A 15,811-nucleotide genomic window follows, 5' to 3' on the forward strand; every position below is an offset into this window, starting at 1 on the left:
TATTCTGTTGTCTGCATTATGTTATATTGTAGATCGTCTCTTGTTTTCGAATGTTTTGAGTTAAAAGAATAGGCCTGCAGCAGCGCTAAGCTTGTCGTAAAAGGCGACTAATTAGTGCTCAGAACGCTTGCCGGGGGCTAGGGCGCTCTGCCCACAGAGCAACTGGGATGTGTGTCCCAGGTGGTGGAATGGGGTACCCCTGGCGTGTTACATGCTGGGGTTGTCAGGCTATAATACGGAAAACCTGACCGCAAACCATAGTGGTGCACCGTGTTGGGAAAGATGCCACGTTCCTCGCACGTTAAAGAACCCTGCTGTGGTATTCGATAGGAGTAGGAACCTTTGCGCTCCGCCGCTTGGACTTTGGTGTATTGTCTACCTGTGTTTGTTTGTTTGTTCGTTTTTTTTTTTTTTTGCCGATATTTAAATGTTCGCAATTTTTTAAGCAAAATAATACAGACTATATTATTAAACTAATTCAACTATTATAACATAGAATATATTTATTCAAATTTAAATGAGAAATACAAAAAAAAAATACAGCAGTTCATTATTTTAACACTTAACACTTACTATCACCTATTACTTAATCAAAATGTTAGGATATAAGAACAGCTATTTGATTTAATTTGAGAACATTTACAGGGGGGTTGACTGTTGTAAAGAGATAAGAGTTTACTTAAATTGTAAAAAGTAACCATTACCTCCTCGTGAAATGTCTACTTAAAATAAATCTGATTTAATTTTAAACGCATTGATTCCTTAAAAAGTCGACTTTTGTTACATTCAAGCGAATCAATTTATAGGTATTACGGCAAGTTTCTTCTAAGGGCAAATAGTAAACATTTTTATTAACTTTACAGAAATAAATCATATGTACAATTGTTTCAATTAACTCAGAAAAATGATATTTGTTTTAGTTTGGGATAAAAAAAGTCTTACAAGTTTTTAAAAAAGTACATTTATAATCTTATCAAGCGGAACTATGTATTGGCTTCAGTTCTTTTTAATGCCAGTGGTTAAGTAACAACACTTTACAACAGACAATGATAGTGATTAATGATGTTGTTCTCAGAAAAATGAATGATCTTGACACCTGTAGGCAGACATTCAAGGGATGTCGCTCGTAAAATGTAGTTTATGACAAAATGAACTACTATCATTCGATTATCTTGCCCAAAATATATCTGCAAACTATATATTTGAAGTATTCTATTTCCTGGCCTGATAACATGAATGATTATTTATTAAGGTACAAAGTGTTAACAATATCACAGACTATATGCTAGGACGGATATAACAATAAATAAAAAAATGGAAGAGGAAACGTATCATTGTACGAATTTCCCAACCGCTTCCGTCTGACCTTAACGAATCAATGAAATATAATTAGTATGTTCCTACGATAATCAACAATACAAAAGAAAGAGTTTCAAGAATGTTCAAGTAGTGTTATAATGAAAGACCATTCTATTTTTTTCACTGAACTCAAGCCATATTCTATTTTGATATTATGGTTAATCAATATTTTTTTTTCAATACACTTATTGTTGACATTTTAAACGTTTTATAAAAAGCTAATAGGAAGCAAATGACTTGTGTTCTTTTGGGTTTTTTTTAACTTTATATGTTACTTAAATCACGATACTGCCGTTAAATAGTATACAATATCTGTAAATTGTAAATTTATCATTTATCATATAATCTAATTAGAAAGATGCGTTACAGGAATGCTTTGAATACGAAAAACTTCATAACTAAACTCAGCATAGTCCAATCGTATCAAGCTACATTGTAGCATTTACAAAAAGGACGCAATTTCAGATAAATAAACAAAACTTTGAAAAACGTTGAGATAAATACATGTAGCAACAACAATTTTTTTAACTGCAAAAATAAACCACATCACAAGAAGCAATTGTTGTCTTCATCGATAAATCAGCCAAACGTTTTTCAATACCAATATCCAATGATGTTGCCTCGTAGTGTATCATATATTTAAAGCTGTCAGTCCACATAGGGACCAAGTTGCACCCATTCCAGCATTATCCGAGTTCGCAAGGAATACAATTATCTCCGAGCATTCTGCAGTGTTTGGGCACATGCAGGTAAAGTCGCACATATTGGGTGATCCAAGAGCTGAATTGGTGTTCTTGCAGAATGTCACATCGCCATGGAACCGACCAACGCTTGAAGATGTCGGGTAAGAAATCTTAAAAAAAAAATCAGATTTTATACAGGGGGTAGACTTGGGATGATAAAGGTAGTATTCCCATTTTAATTTATTCAAAAGATAAAACCATAATTTAGAGTTTTTACTTCTTATTGTAGTTAAACAGTTAAACTAACGATGATGTTAAAGCGTTCTCACGAGGATTTATAGAGCTCGAGAACAATAATGCTTCACGCCAAGTTGTCTGTTGTATTATTCACTGCGGTATTTGTGATGTTTCCTCTCATTGAAATTTTGTGGAAGCTGCAACACAAAAGAACCTCTAGATTGTTATTTTTGTACAAAAGGCCAAGACGTCATTATACTAATAAAGATCACTTCACAGAGCGCAGCACGAGAAGGTCGTAGAATTTTGAACTCTGCGCACTTGGGACAAGTGTTTACACAGTATAAGCTTTGACACACAGTACATGGAATTACAATCCATTATGGACATAACAACTTTTCAAATTCAATAAAAGGTGACTAAGTTAAGCTTTAAGGGCAAAAATTAAAGGCTTTTGCTTTCTAGCCCGTAAACTAAGTCAAAATAAGAAATGTAAATCTGCCAGAAAAACGCAGGCAGTTATCTTAATAAGGAATCCAATAAAAAAAAAAAAAACAATTCAAAATCGGATAAAAAAAAGATGACACTTCGGGCGCATGGCCCTCTTTGGCCCGTTATACCACATAAACTGTACGAGATATCTTAAATTTGATTTGAAAAATGTAGGCAGGGATTTTCGTGTGGAATTCAATGGAAAAAAAATCACAGTAGGGCCAACCAAATTTCTTTGTGGTGGGGGTTGCTCCTTTGCCCCATTACAACTCTAAGACCGTTAAGGAAATATGATTGGAAAGTTATTGTAAGGAATCTAATAAACTAAACTTCAAAATAAAGAAAAAAACACAAGATTTTTACGGCTTAGCCGAATTTCGTAGGCCTTTAATACCAAAACAGATAAAAGATAAGTTTATCCTGTAATAAAAAATGAAACGTAATTTCAAAAGGAAAACACAGACATCTGATTAAAAAAAGATCGAGTCAACTATATTTTTCTGTCAATTCTAATAATAATATCAACTTTTCCTTATTTTCAAAATGGGTGGGTCAAAATCTTAAACAACTAAAGATCCTTATACTATGTTCCTATAAACAATGAACTGAAATTTCAAAGGATAAGTGCCCTGTGCAGGTCCGGGTGTCAAAAGAATAGGCCTTCAGCATCGCTAAGCTTGTCGTAAAAGGCAACTAAATAGTGCTCAGAACCCTAGCCGGGGCCAGGGCGCTTTGTCCACAGAGCAACTGGGATGTGTGCCCCAGTTGGTGGAATGGGGTACCCCTGGTGTGTTAAATGCTGGGGTTGTCAGGCTATAATACGGAAAACCTGACCGCAAACCATAGTGGTGCACCGTGTTGGGAAAGATGCCACGTTCCTCGCACGTTAAAAAACCCTGCTGTGGTATTCGATAGGAGTAGGAACCACTGCGCTCCGCTACAGGAGGCTAAATTGCCCGACCCTACCCACCTCTCCCTATTTCCAGTGGCACTCAAAATTTGTCGACCCCATTGTCCTTGTGTTCCATCCCTTTTTCGTTTCATCAACGTTTTACGTTCATTTTATCATCAATTTCATGTTCATCGTCTGAATATAGCTGAAATATTGCTGCTCGGACGTTAAACCCCAACAAACAAACAAACAGTTTTTCGTAAGTTATCGTAAATAATCGGATAAATTTAACGGACGCCAATGACGTATTCGACGACGATGACGACAAAATGATACCATTATACGACCGAAAAATAAATTGCAGTCGTATAAAACGACACCGCCATCTGTGGAATTTCTGTCATGATTGAAAAAAGGGAATATCCTCGTCGTCTAAGAACTGAATAAAAAAGGTTTGATGTTTTATTCAATTAAGTTCGACAGGGAATGCAAACAACTAGCTTGGGGGGAGGGGGGCATAAAAGTAATACTTAATAATAATTTTTGGCTGATCAGCCTCTTTAACATATTTCAGAGTATCACATAAATTTGACAAAAAACAATAACAAAAAATTTTTTTTTAAAATTCATACATGTTTAATTGTTACACCTACCGTCCAATAAAGTACTAATGCAGTTACACTGACAAAAAATACGAGAACAAAACAAGTACTTTTTTATCTTATAACTGATGAACAGAAATGAATATATACAACACATGATAGAGCATTTAAGAGATAACTATATTGTATTTGATGACTTAGTGGCATTAATCGTGGTTTTACGGTGGCAAATTGAATTTACTGACGACGTGTTATCCGGATATTTTCCATCGTCTCATCAAGATTAACGACAACAAATCTACAAACACAATAAGCAGTTATCTACATTCTAATCGTCTGTGAAAATAACTCAAAAAGTTTAAAAAGCAAGTGCAAGAGTACACAATTTGAGATAATCAATCGTGGAGGTGAATGCCCTGAAATTTACTGTGTTATCAAATGACATTCCACGTAACAACGAATGTTACATTGGGATCTTCTTTCGTCTTCGAGCAATACACAAATATAGAAATTACGCTTTGAATTAGTATTATGTCTGCATACAAAAGAATATTTACAAAATGTAAATGAAGAAGAACACTAAAGAAAAAGTAGCTCTTACTAAAACAAACAGAAATATTCGTGCTCAGGAAAACAAATTAAGAGAGTCCCAACAAAGAAGAGAAACTATAATAAATAAATATCAAGAAATAATGGTATGTTATATTGGATGCTTGGTGCATTGAGGTGCTTTACATAATTTATTCAAATCATAACAGAAAACCATATTGTTTATTTCATATTTAATAGAGAATAAGATGGTTTCAAAATTGCAACTAAATATGATCATTACATTGAATGAAAAGTTTTCATCATGCATTTAATATAATTTACGAATGAATCCATTAACATATTAAAAAAATGTCATTTGGGGTCTTAAAAGGGAAAGACCACCTTTGCATTAAGTTAGGCTCTTTTGATAAATCATACCAATGTAAACAAAAATAAATAACCTTTAATGCAAAATGCGCTTTAATAAAATTTAATAAAGGCTATGCAAAGTTCGAAATCTTTAAAATATATGTAGATAGCCATCTTGCAGAACTCTCCTATCTGAAGGAAGACCATAAGCCAACTTTATTGATTTTTACCGATAGATTCCGTACTGCAAATAATATGTAAACACAAAATATTCCATACATATTTTCACGATACTGTTTATCTAATCACCAAAACATGATGACTTGTCAAGATCACGATTGCACGAATGTTCTAAAAGTTTTTTTTTACAAGCAACAAAAACATTCTTTGGAAGTAGCCATAAGATTTTCCTTAAACAAATACTAGTCATCTGGCTGCAAATCCCATAGTTCGTCAATGATGTCTGACATTTGCTTACATGTTGTGCCTCAATCTCTTCTGTTTAATTTGGGTTAAAATTATAGTGGAATAGTCCCAAATTTGCGATTTCTTCGGACATCGTAATCAATTACCTATTTACTTTCACTTTACAAACCGACTTCCTGACCTCACAGCCCAACCGATCATGTTGGCGCCCATAGACGCGGGAAATTCAAATTCCCTAATTATAAATCGCGATTAATTAGTTTAGAAAAGGAAATTATTATGTTTCAATTTGATTTTCATGAAACATTTAAAAGATTAGTTTCGATATTTATGACTTGCACAATAACATACTCTTCTCCTTTAAATGGCAGATATTCTTCTAAAGAGTTGCACCACTCGAGATACTGTAGTATGCATTGTTATATGAATTATTTAATTTATAATAGGCTTTCAAGGGTAATTGCATTTATACAGGGTTAGTCCAAAACTTCATTAAAAATTAAAACTTCATTACATTGAACTTGCTGACCTTTTCTAATACTTTATAAAGCTAACTTGATCTGATTCGAAAGAAATAACATCGTTTAGCTAGATCCTTTATTCTCAGTTTCCGCTATAAAGTAGACGTATTATCGTTAAACTATCCTAGTTTCGGGGATTGATCGCATCTACCCCAAACAACTTGAAATAAAAGATACTACAGAAGTCAGCCTCATATCTTGACATACACATAGAGGTCGATGGTAAAGGAAAACTATTGACCAAACGACAACCAGTATTGTCAACTTTCATTTCATCTATGGCAACATTCCTTCAGCACCTGCGTATGGAGTTTTCATATTACTCATATAACTCATATGTTATGCCAGAGCTTGCCGAAACTATGCAGACTTTTTGTATCGCGCTTGACTTCTTAAAATTAGGCTTCTGGAACATGGTTATGTTGCTACAAGATTAAAGTCATCACAGAGGTTTTATGGTCGTCATCATAAACTCGTGGATCGTTACGGTGTATCCATCTGCACCATGAAATGTGATTTGTTCAACATGTTATAGTTTCCCTTTCCTCTTTTGTCTACTCTAGACTTTACTTTATGAGCAACTCGGCGGGTGTTTCTAGAAAAGCATAGGACACTTGCCCTACCGGTGCACCTAGTCCATGCTCCCGGTTTTTAATGGAGTCATTTTTTTGTAACTTTTTATCTATTACATTAGTTATTTTATGTTCTTCGTTGTGTTTGTCTGTTTTCCATGTCTGGTCTTTGTCCCGTGATTACATTATATCCACTTCCACTAGAATCTAAGTTTTCTTTATTACTTTTTCTATGTGTCATTTCATTAACTGACATTTTCTTCCGATTTCATATTTTTTTCAAAAAAAAGAGTTCAGAGTGAGCGAAAATGATATTTTAAGCTCATGGACAACCACTTTTTAAAGAAATTGTAAGCCCAAATTTACAAACAATGTACTGATTTAATCGGAGAGTTTTCTTTATTTAAATAGAATTCAATGACGACAAAAAAGATAAAGATTTCGAAGCAGTCTTGCGGTGAAAATGAGAAAAAGAAATAAACAGAATAAAAACGACTATAGAGAGATGTGCAATAATGAGACTTACAGATACCTGGAGGACCTTCTCTGAACCATGACGCTGACATGAAATACCAGCGCCTTCTACAGAGATGGTGAAACTGTTCAGGTCAATATTTAAAATGGTAGTGTTTATCCTGGCCCAGAATACTGGCGGTGACTGGCCTTGAACAGGCAATTGCAGGCAAGATGATGTATCATTGTCGAACAGGATGATGGCTTGATTGATTAGATTGCTGTTGTCATCACCGAAAATGTCAACGTATTCTCGGACTAAAACATAATATTGGTTGGCATTTAAGATTTAGTTCTCTCAAAATAGTGTGTTCTGCTTAATTTTCGTTGTCTATATTTTCCTTACGAAATAAAAGTATATGTTTGGATACTACACCACGATAACGATTTTAAGATTTATATGCATAGTATATCTTGAATTTTTTTTTTCAAAATCTTATACAAATAGTAAGATTAAAGTCACATTTAAAAAATTACAGGTTCAAGAATTTCAAGATAATGATTTGGATTTGTGTTTAACTCTAAAATGTAGTTTATCTGATTTATTTTGTTCTCCAGTAACATGAAAATAGAGGTATACTGTACATACAGTACAACACGAACTTTTATAATGGTAAAGGAGTTATACAGAACAACAGTGAATCTATTCACTTTGGTGTATTGTGACATCGTCTGTGGTCGTCTGAATAACTTACAGGAGCTATAAGTAAAGTCATAATTCACGCCACAGACTGGATTACATCCTTCCGTTATTAGTCCTATTCTTTTCGCCATTATTGGTTTGGTTAAAGCGTAATGTGTATGAGTTCCATTATTAGTTGTAGCAGAAACCTGAATTAAACATTTAACGATATTTTAAGAAAAAAGTTATACATCTTAAAATACATAGAACTTAAGTTATATGAGAAGCTGCCAATTTACAAAATTTACTGACCTTAAAAGGCTGTATCCTATAATTGTGCAAATATCTAATATGAAGCTTAATCATTAACCTTACTACAACATTTGCATAACAAAAAGTATATAATTAAATGCTGCAAAGATACAAGAAACAAAGAGGGAAGACTTAAACTATTTAGTCATTATGTCCTTGATGTAATGCTCTTCTAAAAGGAAATGATTCTCATAGATTAATAAATATCATACATCGAATCAGAAATATCATACATCGTTGCAATTCAAACAAATGGGACACCCAGATAAAAAGTATAGAGTGCTTGATATAAATACTTATTTTGTTAAAACCAGTCCAAAAATGTGTCAATTGAGATTGTGGTGGTCATTTTTATTAACAGTCAGTCGACATACCAATGGGAACAAATTTTACCCCTTTGCTTAACACTTTGTTCTTTCGTTAATTTAACCCATGCATATGTGACTTCATACATCGCATCTATTCCAAAAAACTTTAGATAAAGACAGTGAAATATCTGCCTCATATATTGACCTCCAATTGGGTATACCTTAATTATTCAACAAACGCATTGACTCATCTTGAATTGATTATTTTCCATTTTTCTGTGGCAACATTCTTTCAGCGCCTACGTAGTGACCAGGATGTCTTTACATGCTTGTTACTCCCAAATCAATAAGAGACTGTCCATGTAGAAACAAGGTGGACCATATGATATCAGTGGCACATATTTGCACAAATTAAATCTAACCATTTAATGTTCTGTGTATTGTTTACTTATTACAAAGTTAGATCAAACAGGGACTTCTGTATTGTAATTCGATGTGCTATAATATATGTTAGTAGCTCTAAAATTCAACTACATAATGCATAAATCAAGTCGTTACATCCCTTTATTTTAAAGTTTGTAGTGTTTCCTATATTAACTATTTCGTTCTAACCAATGCAGTTAGTTACAAACAAGCATTAAATTCTAAGAAAATAAGAATCTTCTGTCTTGAATGGATGACATTTTTGGCATATGCCACCCACTACCGGGGTCCCAGGACACTCTTCAGTTTGTTGAGTTCTATAACTAGTAATATTGAAGAGTAAATTATTGATTTATGAAAATATGTGGGAAGCATTTACAAAATCTCAATTCAGGCCACTGTCAAGTCATTCTAAATTAACGATAATCATTGGCTTAAATGTAAGTCATTTTATAGTATACTTTTAGAACCACGTTATGTATATCGTTTATTCAAATAATAGACAGGCGCCAAAACAAAACAGATCTAGGACGTACCTGTATCTCCATTGTTTCAAAATCAGCACCATTAAAGCTTCTTGTCAGTTTAAAAAATCCAGGGAAGGAAGTTGGGGTACCAAGAACATTAATGTCAGTCACGATTCCTGCACCATCCAGTTCGTACTTACGATTGGGAAAGAGAAAGGTTATTACAATGTATATATGTGTTTGTGTATTTTAACTTGACGGTTTTGACCTTTAGACGTGTATTCCATAAATGCAATAAGTACCAAAAGAGGACGCGGTGAACATAAATTATTTACGACATAATGTAATTAGAATTGTTAACTTAGACATAGGGTGAGATGTCCAAAAAGTATTCAAGAAAATCATTGTTTTAATTATCAGGTTTGAGTATTTGGTTACCATAACACAATGTTGATTTGTGTTGTATCATAAATCGAAAACGTAACAGGTAGTCCGTTTTTGTTTATACAAATACAAATTATTGCACATATAAAAGTCACATCTAGAAGGGTAAAAAAGCCTAAAGGGTTAAAAAATTTATGGTGATAAAGACATGTTATTATACCACATAAATTCATGCGACGTTTGTACATATAACATAACCAGTCCGTTCTTTTGCGCGAGTTCAAAGAAGAACTATTTTACATCAAATGCCTACATAAATTTATCAATTTTCTATAAAATTAAGATAAATCGTATATAAAGTATTACCGATAAATTATAGAGAAAAAGTGGATTTTTTTTTCATACACAGGATGTAGTAACAACAAACATAAGGCCATACTAGTGGTCTATATACGTATCCTGTTACAACCAGATCTGACCATACTCACTATTGTTTTTTTTTTCTAATTAAATGTGTTACAATACATACTATGTGTCTCACTTATCACTTTTTGGTCCAATGGCCACCCCTCTATGTAGTACCAGAAATACACTAAATCTATATCTATGCATTGTAAGTACATACTTTTTGGTGTATACTGATTGAAAGTGGTGAAAATAAACCTGAGGATATGTAATTCAAAATCATTTTTGTAACTTAAGTCAGCCTCATATCTTGACCTACACTTAGAAATCGATGATAAAGGAAAACTATTGACCAAGCTTCACGACAAACGTGATGACTTTTCATTCAGTGTTGTCAACTTTCGTTTCATCTGTGGCAGTATTCCTTCAGCACCTGCGTATGGAGTGTTCATATTACAACTTGTGCGTTGTGCCAGAGCTTCCCGAGACTGCGCAGACTTTTTGTATTGCGCTAGAATTCTAACAAAAAGGCTTCTGGAGCAGGGTTATGTTGCTACAAGATTGAAGTAACCACTACAAAAGTTATATGGTCGTCATCATGAACTCGTGGATCGTGATGGTGTATGCATCTGCGCCATGAAAACTGATTTGTTGAATGTGTCATAGTTTCCGTTTTTCCTCTTTCGTATACCCCAGACTTGACTTTTTATGAGCAACTCGGTGGGTGTTTCTAGAAAAATAGGATACGCTTACCCTACCGGTGCACCTGGTCCATCTCCCAGTTTTTAGTGGAGTCCGAGTTGCTCATTTGCATTTGTTACTGTGTATGTATGATTTCAGTTACATTATGTTCTTTGTTGGGTTTGTCTGTATATATATATATATTTATTGTTTTACATTTGTGAGTAATTCAGCAGAAAAAGTAAAGATGTGACTTTTCAGAATAATGTTTTCAAGTAAATTTCGTAAAAACGTACCTTTAGCAAAATCGTTTTGAGAGCCTTTTTTTCAAAACCTCACAGTATTATTCATCTTTAAGAATCACTTGTCCTTGGAATTCACAGTGAATGTTTGAAAATTACTTGTAAAGTTATGGTACCGTTAGAAGTAGTTAATGAGACCTGTTGATTGCCAGTGTTTAACACCTATATCTCACTATAAATACTTCATATTTTAGCCATACTTACTATTGGCGTTCCATATACATGGTTTTGTGAAACCAAAGTTAATGGTTGTTCATATACTGGATACTGCTACGCAACACCAACATTAAAGTATACCAAGTATCGGTTGTCTATGTACAAGATTGTGTAATACACAAATTTGCCCATAATTATTGCTGGTATTGCATGTATATGATTATGTAACCAAACATTCTATTGGTTGTCCATATAAGGGTTTTCTGAAACTAACTTACTCCTTGTCCATATACAGGATATTGCAACGTGACCCCAGTATTTGACCAAACTAATTATTGGTCGTTCATGTACATGATTGTGTGACACCACAATTCGACCATACTTACTATTGGTAGTCCATAAACAGGATATTGTGCCACCCAGATCTGTGTGGATGTGTACTTTGATCCGATCCCAAACCAATATTCTTCTCCCTGGTTAACAGTTACGTTCGCCTTGTATTTTGTTTTTATTTTCAGGACTATTTTATCCTCTTCCGGGTCAGAAAATATTCCCATGTTACAGGCCGGTTTATTATTTATAGCAACATACTCGTGAGTACCATCCGGTAGTCTGAAATATAGTTCTGCAATTATTCACTTCAACTGAAAACTAAGCACATCATTTTCTAACCTTCGCTTTACTACTAGAATTCAGTAGTTTAAATATGATATTATTAAATCACATCAGTATTAATAATTGTTGAGAAGAAGAAAAACTACTAATATTTCTAGGAGTTGCAACTTTTTTTTCAATTGAAGAAAAAAAATTAAATCGTCAAAATATTTTCCTGTGTATAATCATTTTATTAAGCAGGTTAAGTTGGTTTCGTGTTGGTGACGTAATGATATATGCGCGTCTGTCGTGTTTTTTAGATTTAACAGTTAATACATTCAAGCTACTAACGTAGAATAGTTTGCACCACTCAGCAATTGCTCTTTACTGAAGCAGATGAGGTTTTTGCCAATAGATACAACTTCAATGCCACACACAACAAACATTCCGTCAGTAATATTGGCAGGTATAGGAAACTCTATCTGTAAACTTTCAGGGTTCGAATCTCTTTGGGTGACGATTGTTAGCAAAAGTTCAAAGGTTGATCCTTCACTGATGAACTGGTTATCACTACAGTTACTGGTAAGTTCAAACGTGTGGTTCGTATTGGTCTGAAATGTCACAATACGTGTGGTTAGTATTAGTGTGAAATGTTGCAATGCGCGTGGTTAGTATTGGCCAAAAACGTCATAATGTCGCAATACGTGTGGTTAGTATTGGCCTAAAATGTCATAATGTCGCAATACGTGTAGTTATTAGTATTTGCAAAAAATGTCACAACACATGAAGACACAGACACAGCATGCACGACACTTAGTTGGATCTAATTGTGTATAAAGGCTAGAAACGAAATTTTACTAAATATTGTATTTTTTGTGTTGTTTTTTAGTTTCTTCCTTTCTTGTTTTGTTTTGTTTGTTTGCCTTTTTTAGGGGGTGTTGTTTTTGTTGGAGTTTGGGACAATAATGCAGTTACTTGTTTCTGTTATGTTTTGTGTTCCAATTTCTTTGACGAAAAAGAAAAGACAAAAAAGGTTCCTTAAGTCAGCAGAAAAATAAAAATAGCAATACATTTCAAATAGAAAAATTGTCAGCAAAGCTCACTAAATGATATCCCCGCTTCCCACCCGGTAACTGTATTGTCAAAATATGAACATTGATGTTGCTTTAATGTGAATTAAAACATAATGGTAAACCTATATAAATCATCTGTCAAAATATGAGGGGCTGTGATTACTAGTTGCAGTGAAAACTATAACGTTGAAATTGTGGACGGACGAACGGATGTACAGACTACATAATTACCTCTCGCAAAGCGAGGAATATAAAGTTACTAGAATATCTCAATATTCTCAACATTCAGAAATGCAATCAAAAAAGCAAGTACAATTGGAGCATACTTTTTTGTAGTTAAAACTGTGTCTTACCCGATACGAAGTAAAAATATTCGAGGGGTTTATGAGGAGAGATGAACTGTTGGATTATACTTCAAACAAGGACATGAATTAAAATAAAATGTATTACTTCGAATACTTATGTAAACTGTACATAAAAGTTTTAAAAAATATTTACTCATAATCATAATCATGTCACATGACTAAGAGTCCACGAGGGAACATCTCGAGCGGTAGGCTCAGTCTTGCAATCGAAAGATTAGTGGTTGACCCTACAATTAGGCAAACACCACATTATCAGAGAAGGACTAGTCTTGTAAAAAATTATATTGTTATCTTATACTTACATCAAAAGCGGCAACACCGTTCATGGTGTACGTTATCGAGTCTGTATTTATTGAAAGGAGATCAACTGATGTAATGGTAACATTATAGTTAGCGCTATCAACGGCATATCCGGTCACGGTGGCAAGGGCAATAGAGAGATGAATTATATCTTCGGATGCTGTGAGGCTTGTTGTTTCATTGATTCCGTGGTTGGTGGCTGTTATGTTGAAGTAAGCAATGTTAACTAAGCCATTAGGGATTGAAGACTCATACGACGCTGTCACGTCAACGCACTTCACATTATTCCCGATGTCAGAGTCAGCGACAAACGCTTGTGATACCATAATACCAGGGTTTCCACCACCATTCTTTGTAGTCTCTACTTTATAGGTTACGGTGACCTCACCTCGTTGTGGTATTGTAATCGGCACTTTTGACAAAAATCCTTCACCGATTTTTTTGTTTGCATTGTCAGAATTACTATCTACGTCAACAAAGTTTCCAAGTGGAAAATCTATCTGAAATAATGATGATTGCCAAAGATAAAAATAATATATATTAGTTGGCATCGAACTTTACAAATCAGAAATCAAATTGTTCAAGGGTTGCACTGTTTTTGTACGTATATGGTTTGAATACAAAAACACCAGTTTTATATATGATAAATTTCGATATGCTGTACATGTGTTTCAAGTGTGAGAAACCTCTCATCAGCAGCATTTAAATGAAATTTGTAGGAAGACCATAATCAATATTTAGTTGTAAACAAAAGGTACTCAATGAATTTATTATAAATTATTAGTTAATATTCGTCAGACGAGTCTTGACTGAATCATAATGGACAGAGTATAAGTAAAAACCTGGAAAAGGCTTTATAAACAGGGAAAACAGAATACAACCATTTAAAGTGTTTGACTTTATAAATATATCATTACCATACCGGATCATTTGCACTGGCCGTGATGTTCATCGTCGCCACCCAGACTTCCGTTCCATCTATCTCTACTCCGACACCAAAGGGATATTCATCGTTTTCAACAGCAGTACCTTTCATATTGACCATCGCTTCAAACTGCAATTTATCACTGTTGCCAGTGGCTAGATTGTCACGTGATCCTAAAATGGAATACACATATGTAATGGTCTTTAATGCAGACTCTACAATAGACAATAATGAATAATTGACCTGTGCTACTATGAATCTTTCTTCAGTAATAATATGGACAAAGTTTCCATAGCAACAACAATTATGATAATAAAAATGAAGTAAGGCTTTTCAGAGGCTATATCATATTTTTATGTATATTTTCAATATACATGAAACTTGGTGAACACGTTCATTCCATTTTGTTGTCCAAATATCAGATGCTATAATTAAACAAAAACAACAACAAAATCAGTAAATTGTGGACCATAGACTGGAGGTTCGCTTTGTGCAAACCCATCCAAACATGACTTCTTGTAACTGCTTTTTGTGAGAAAAAATGAAAATGTTGAATTTAATAGTAAACTATTTCTTCTTAAAAATGCCTCTTCACATGTCTTTTTCATTGAACTACTCGATTTTGGTTGATTCAGAAAACATACTAGTTAACAGTAAGTCAAATTGTTATACCTTTATTTGGCACATTGCCTAGTTCTACTCGTAGCCGTCTAGCTCCACCAGGATACAAGGTACAGTCATCGCCATATTCTTTCAGCAAAGGATAGTTAAGGTAAGTTTCGCCTCCGGGTACTTCGCTCCCATAAAACTCAAAATGTGTGTCTACAGACTGCTTTTTACATTTTAGTGATATCACTCGAAGGTGATCGTTAGTGCTAGATAACGATATAGCCTCCACTGCGATAAAGGAGTTGGGATAAGGGACGAACGCCTCGAATGTAATTGGAGTGACTGACATTCTCTTTAGGTCTAAAACACTGACCATGTTAAAAGACGGTGTCTTCGTGCTTGCCTGAAAAAGGTCTTTGTGTCATAATAAATTTAAATATGGTATGTTGTTTTATCGTTACAGTTATGAATGTATGTAGGTTTTGTTGAAGTATCCAATACATGTTTATGTTTTACATCCAGTATGTACAGAAAACAACACCAACTACAACAACAACAACAAAACAATGCAGCAAGTTTCAAAACTGTTCAAAACCATTAAATTCTTTCCACCTGTATAATTTATTTTCTTTAGAGTCTATTTATGTTTCTAGCTGATTTTTTTACCAAGTTTAAGATCATCTCAAAT

At 34.0% G+C, this 15,811-nt stretch overlaps 1 protein-coding gene and 1 long non-coding RNA gene across 3 annotated transcripts in view; one reads left to right on the top strand and one right to left on the bottom strand.

Moving 5' to 3' along the window:
* Positions 1-485: 485 nt before the first annotated feature.
* LOC148627535 (uncharacterized) overlaps positions 486-15,811 on the bottom strand; it is a 28,067-nt gene continuing 12,741 nt past the window's right edge. Inside the window, exons 4-12 of one of the 2 annotated variants that reach the window (XM_088574408.1) lie at positions 15,187-15,526; positions 14,512-14,687; positions 13,592-14,089; positions 12,203-12,462; positions 11,644-11,869; positions 9,399-9,524; positions 7,893-8,028; positions 7,217-7,455; positions 486-2,212 (exon numbers count right to left, since the gene is read on the bottom strand). In XM_088574408.1, coding sequence (XP_088430534.1) covers positions 1,991-2,212; positions 7,217-7,455; positions 7,893-8,028; positions 9,399-9,524; positions 11,644-11,869; positions 12,203-12,462; positions 13,592-14,089; positions 14,512-14,687; positions 15,187-15,526 — 2,223 coding nt within the window. In that variant the 3' untranslated portion in view covers positions 486-1,990. Of the gene's footprint in view, positions 2,213-7,210; positions 7,456-7,892; positions 8,029-9,398; positions 9,525-11,643; positions 11,870-12,202; positions 12,463-13,591; positions 14,090-14,511; positions 14,688-15,186; positions 15,527-15,811 lie in introns of both variants that reach the window. The other variant, XM_088574400.1, reaches the window with a different exon arrangement.
* LOC148627536 (uncharacterized) lies at positions 5,349-7,200 on the top strand. The gene is made up of 2 exons (XR_015920944.1): positions 5,349-5,422; positions 7,096-7,200. It is a non-coding gene; the product is annotated as an uncharacterized LOC148627536 (long non-coding RNA).

Source organism: Perna viridis, chromosome 1 (assembly GCF_037379345.1).
Source record: "Perna viridis isolate PV_CMFRI_1.1 ecotype Kerala chromosome 1, ASM3737934v1, whole genome shotgun sequence".
NCBI classification, from domain to species: Eukaryota; Metazoa; Mollusca; class Bivalvia; order Mytilida; family Mytilidae; genus Perna; species Perna viridis.